General features: G+C 37.0%; 1 protein-coding gene across 1 annotated transcript; it reads left to right on the top strand.

Annotated features, from left to right (window-relative positions):
- The first annotated feature begins 695 nt into the window (after positions 1-695).
- Positions 696-1,655, top strand: LOC110684608. Its single transcript, XM_021861044.1, has one exon. The coding sequence runs from the start codon at positions 870-872 to the stop codon at positions 1,488-1,490; it is 621 nt and encodes a 206-aa protein (XP_021716736.1). The 5' UTR covers positions 696-869; the 3' UTR covers positions 1,491-1,655.
- Positions 1,656-1,898: the final 243 nt, after the last annotated feature.

The raw sequence follows: 1,898 nt of genomic DNA, 5'->3' as shown, positions 1-1,898 counted from the left end.
GAATCTTTGGTAGGATCTTAAAGTTTATAGGATCTTACGATCCTACTCTGATATTAATTATGAGTGGTAAGCTCTCAACACGATTCTACGATTTTATTACGATCCTACGATCCAATCCAACATTTACTATAATATGAGACTTTGATTTATTTTGACATATTTTTTTATTACTCATTAGGTTATATGCACCTTAATTTAATGTATTCAATAATTATTGCTAATAAATTAGCGAATTCGAGACATTAATATGATTTTATCAATTGAAAACTTGCAATTGTCATAGTTAAGGTCTCAATATTGACAAATTTGCACATAATTTATTAATTTAAACTTGTGTTATTAATCTTCTAACTATCATACAAACAAAGCTAAATGAAGATCGACCTTTCTTAAGCAAACCAACGTCTTTTAGCATTGAAACCCCTTAGAAGAAATATTTTTAAGTCAATTTATAACATAATATATAATATTATTCGTTATTAAGTAGGATCTTACGATCCTACGATCCGATTCTATCGATTCGATCCCACCCCCCTCTTCGATCCAAGGTAGGATCCCTATCCTAACAACCTTGGTTCAGTTCAGGAAAAATAAGTTCTGATAAGCTAAAATAAGTTTTAATAAGGTATAATAAGTTCAAATAGATTCAAATAAGTTCAGATAAGTGAAAATCAGATAAATAGAACCACATGAAAACTGATCAATTCAAACAAGACTCAACCAAAAAATTACAAACAAGGCCCAAATTGAATTACGGAGTACAAACAAGGCCAAACTAGTCAATTTCTCCCTCACCCACCAATACCCCACCAAAACCCCTTCTTTCATTTCCTACCCTTCTCAAACAACAACTTCAGAAATTCATAGAAATGAATGCGCAATCGCAAACACCCCCAATCCCCAACATAACCACCCACCAAGCCCAATCCCAAGCCCAAACACGAGCTCAAAAATGGAACTGGCCATCCGCCATCATCGGCGCAACAACGGCGGCAGCTACGGCGGCGCTAATAACCGCCCGACCACGTGACCCAGCTTTCGAGGTTATCTCCATCGACTTAACAGCCTTCAAATTCAATTTCCCAGCTTTAGACGCCGAACTCATCCTAACCGTCCACGTCAACAACCCCAACATCGCAGCCATCCATTACGACTCAACCACCATGTCTATCTTCTACGACGGCGCACTCCTCGGCTCAGCTCAGATGGAAGCTGGGTCCCAGCCGGCTCGCTCTTGTCGGCTTCTCCGGTTTCCGGCTCGGCTTAGTGGGTTGGAGCTGATGGCTAACCATGCTAGACGGTTTTTGGCTGACGTGGCGAAGAGAGAGATGGTGATTGATGCTGCTGTTGACGTGGATGGTGTAGCGAGAGTTTTGTGGTGGGACCATAAGTTTAGAGTACACGTGGAAAGTCGTGTGTCCGTTGATCCTGTTTTTCTTGATGTTATTGATCAGGAAAATAAATCTCAGATGGACCTTTTTGTTTCTTGATTGATTGAATTTTATTGGTGTAATTTACTTATTTAATTAATTATTTGATTAGTTTTTTGTGTGAATGAGAAAATGTGTGGGGTGGGCAGTGTTTAAATTGCCCTATCCAAATTGGACTATTTCAATCCTACGGGTATTTTCCTTAATTTTGTTTTGTTTGTAGTATTTATGTTTGAATGTTATGCTTTCTATGTCACATTATATCAAATTTGGATTATGCTTCAAACTCAATCAAATACTACTATACTACATAAACTACGGAATACACCTTGGTTTGGAATCTACATCGCATTATAAAAAATTACTTTGTATTAAGCGCGAATCTTGAATTATTAATGGTTCAAAAAAAGGTTGTCCAAGTTATTTTATGATTATAATATGTTCTCATAACTTCAAATGAATTCTTCA

This window comes from Chenopodium quinoa, unplaced genomic scaffold (assembly GCF_001683475.1).
Source record: "Chenopodium quinoa cultivar QQ74 unplaced genomic scaffold, ASM168347v1, whole genome shotgun sequence".
NCBI lineage: Eukaryota > Viridiplantae > Streptophyta > Magnoliopsida > Caryophyllales > Amaranthaceae > Chenopodium > Chenopodium quinoa.
This window is presented reverse-complemented; position numbering and strand designations above follow the sequence as displayed.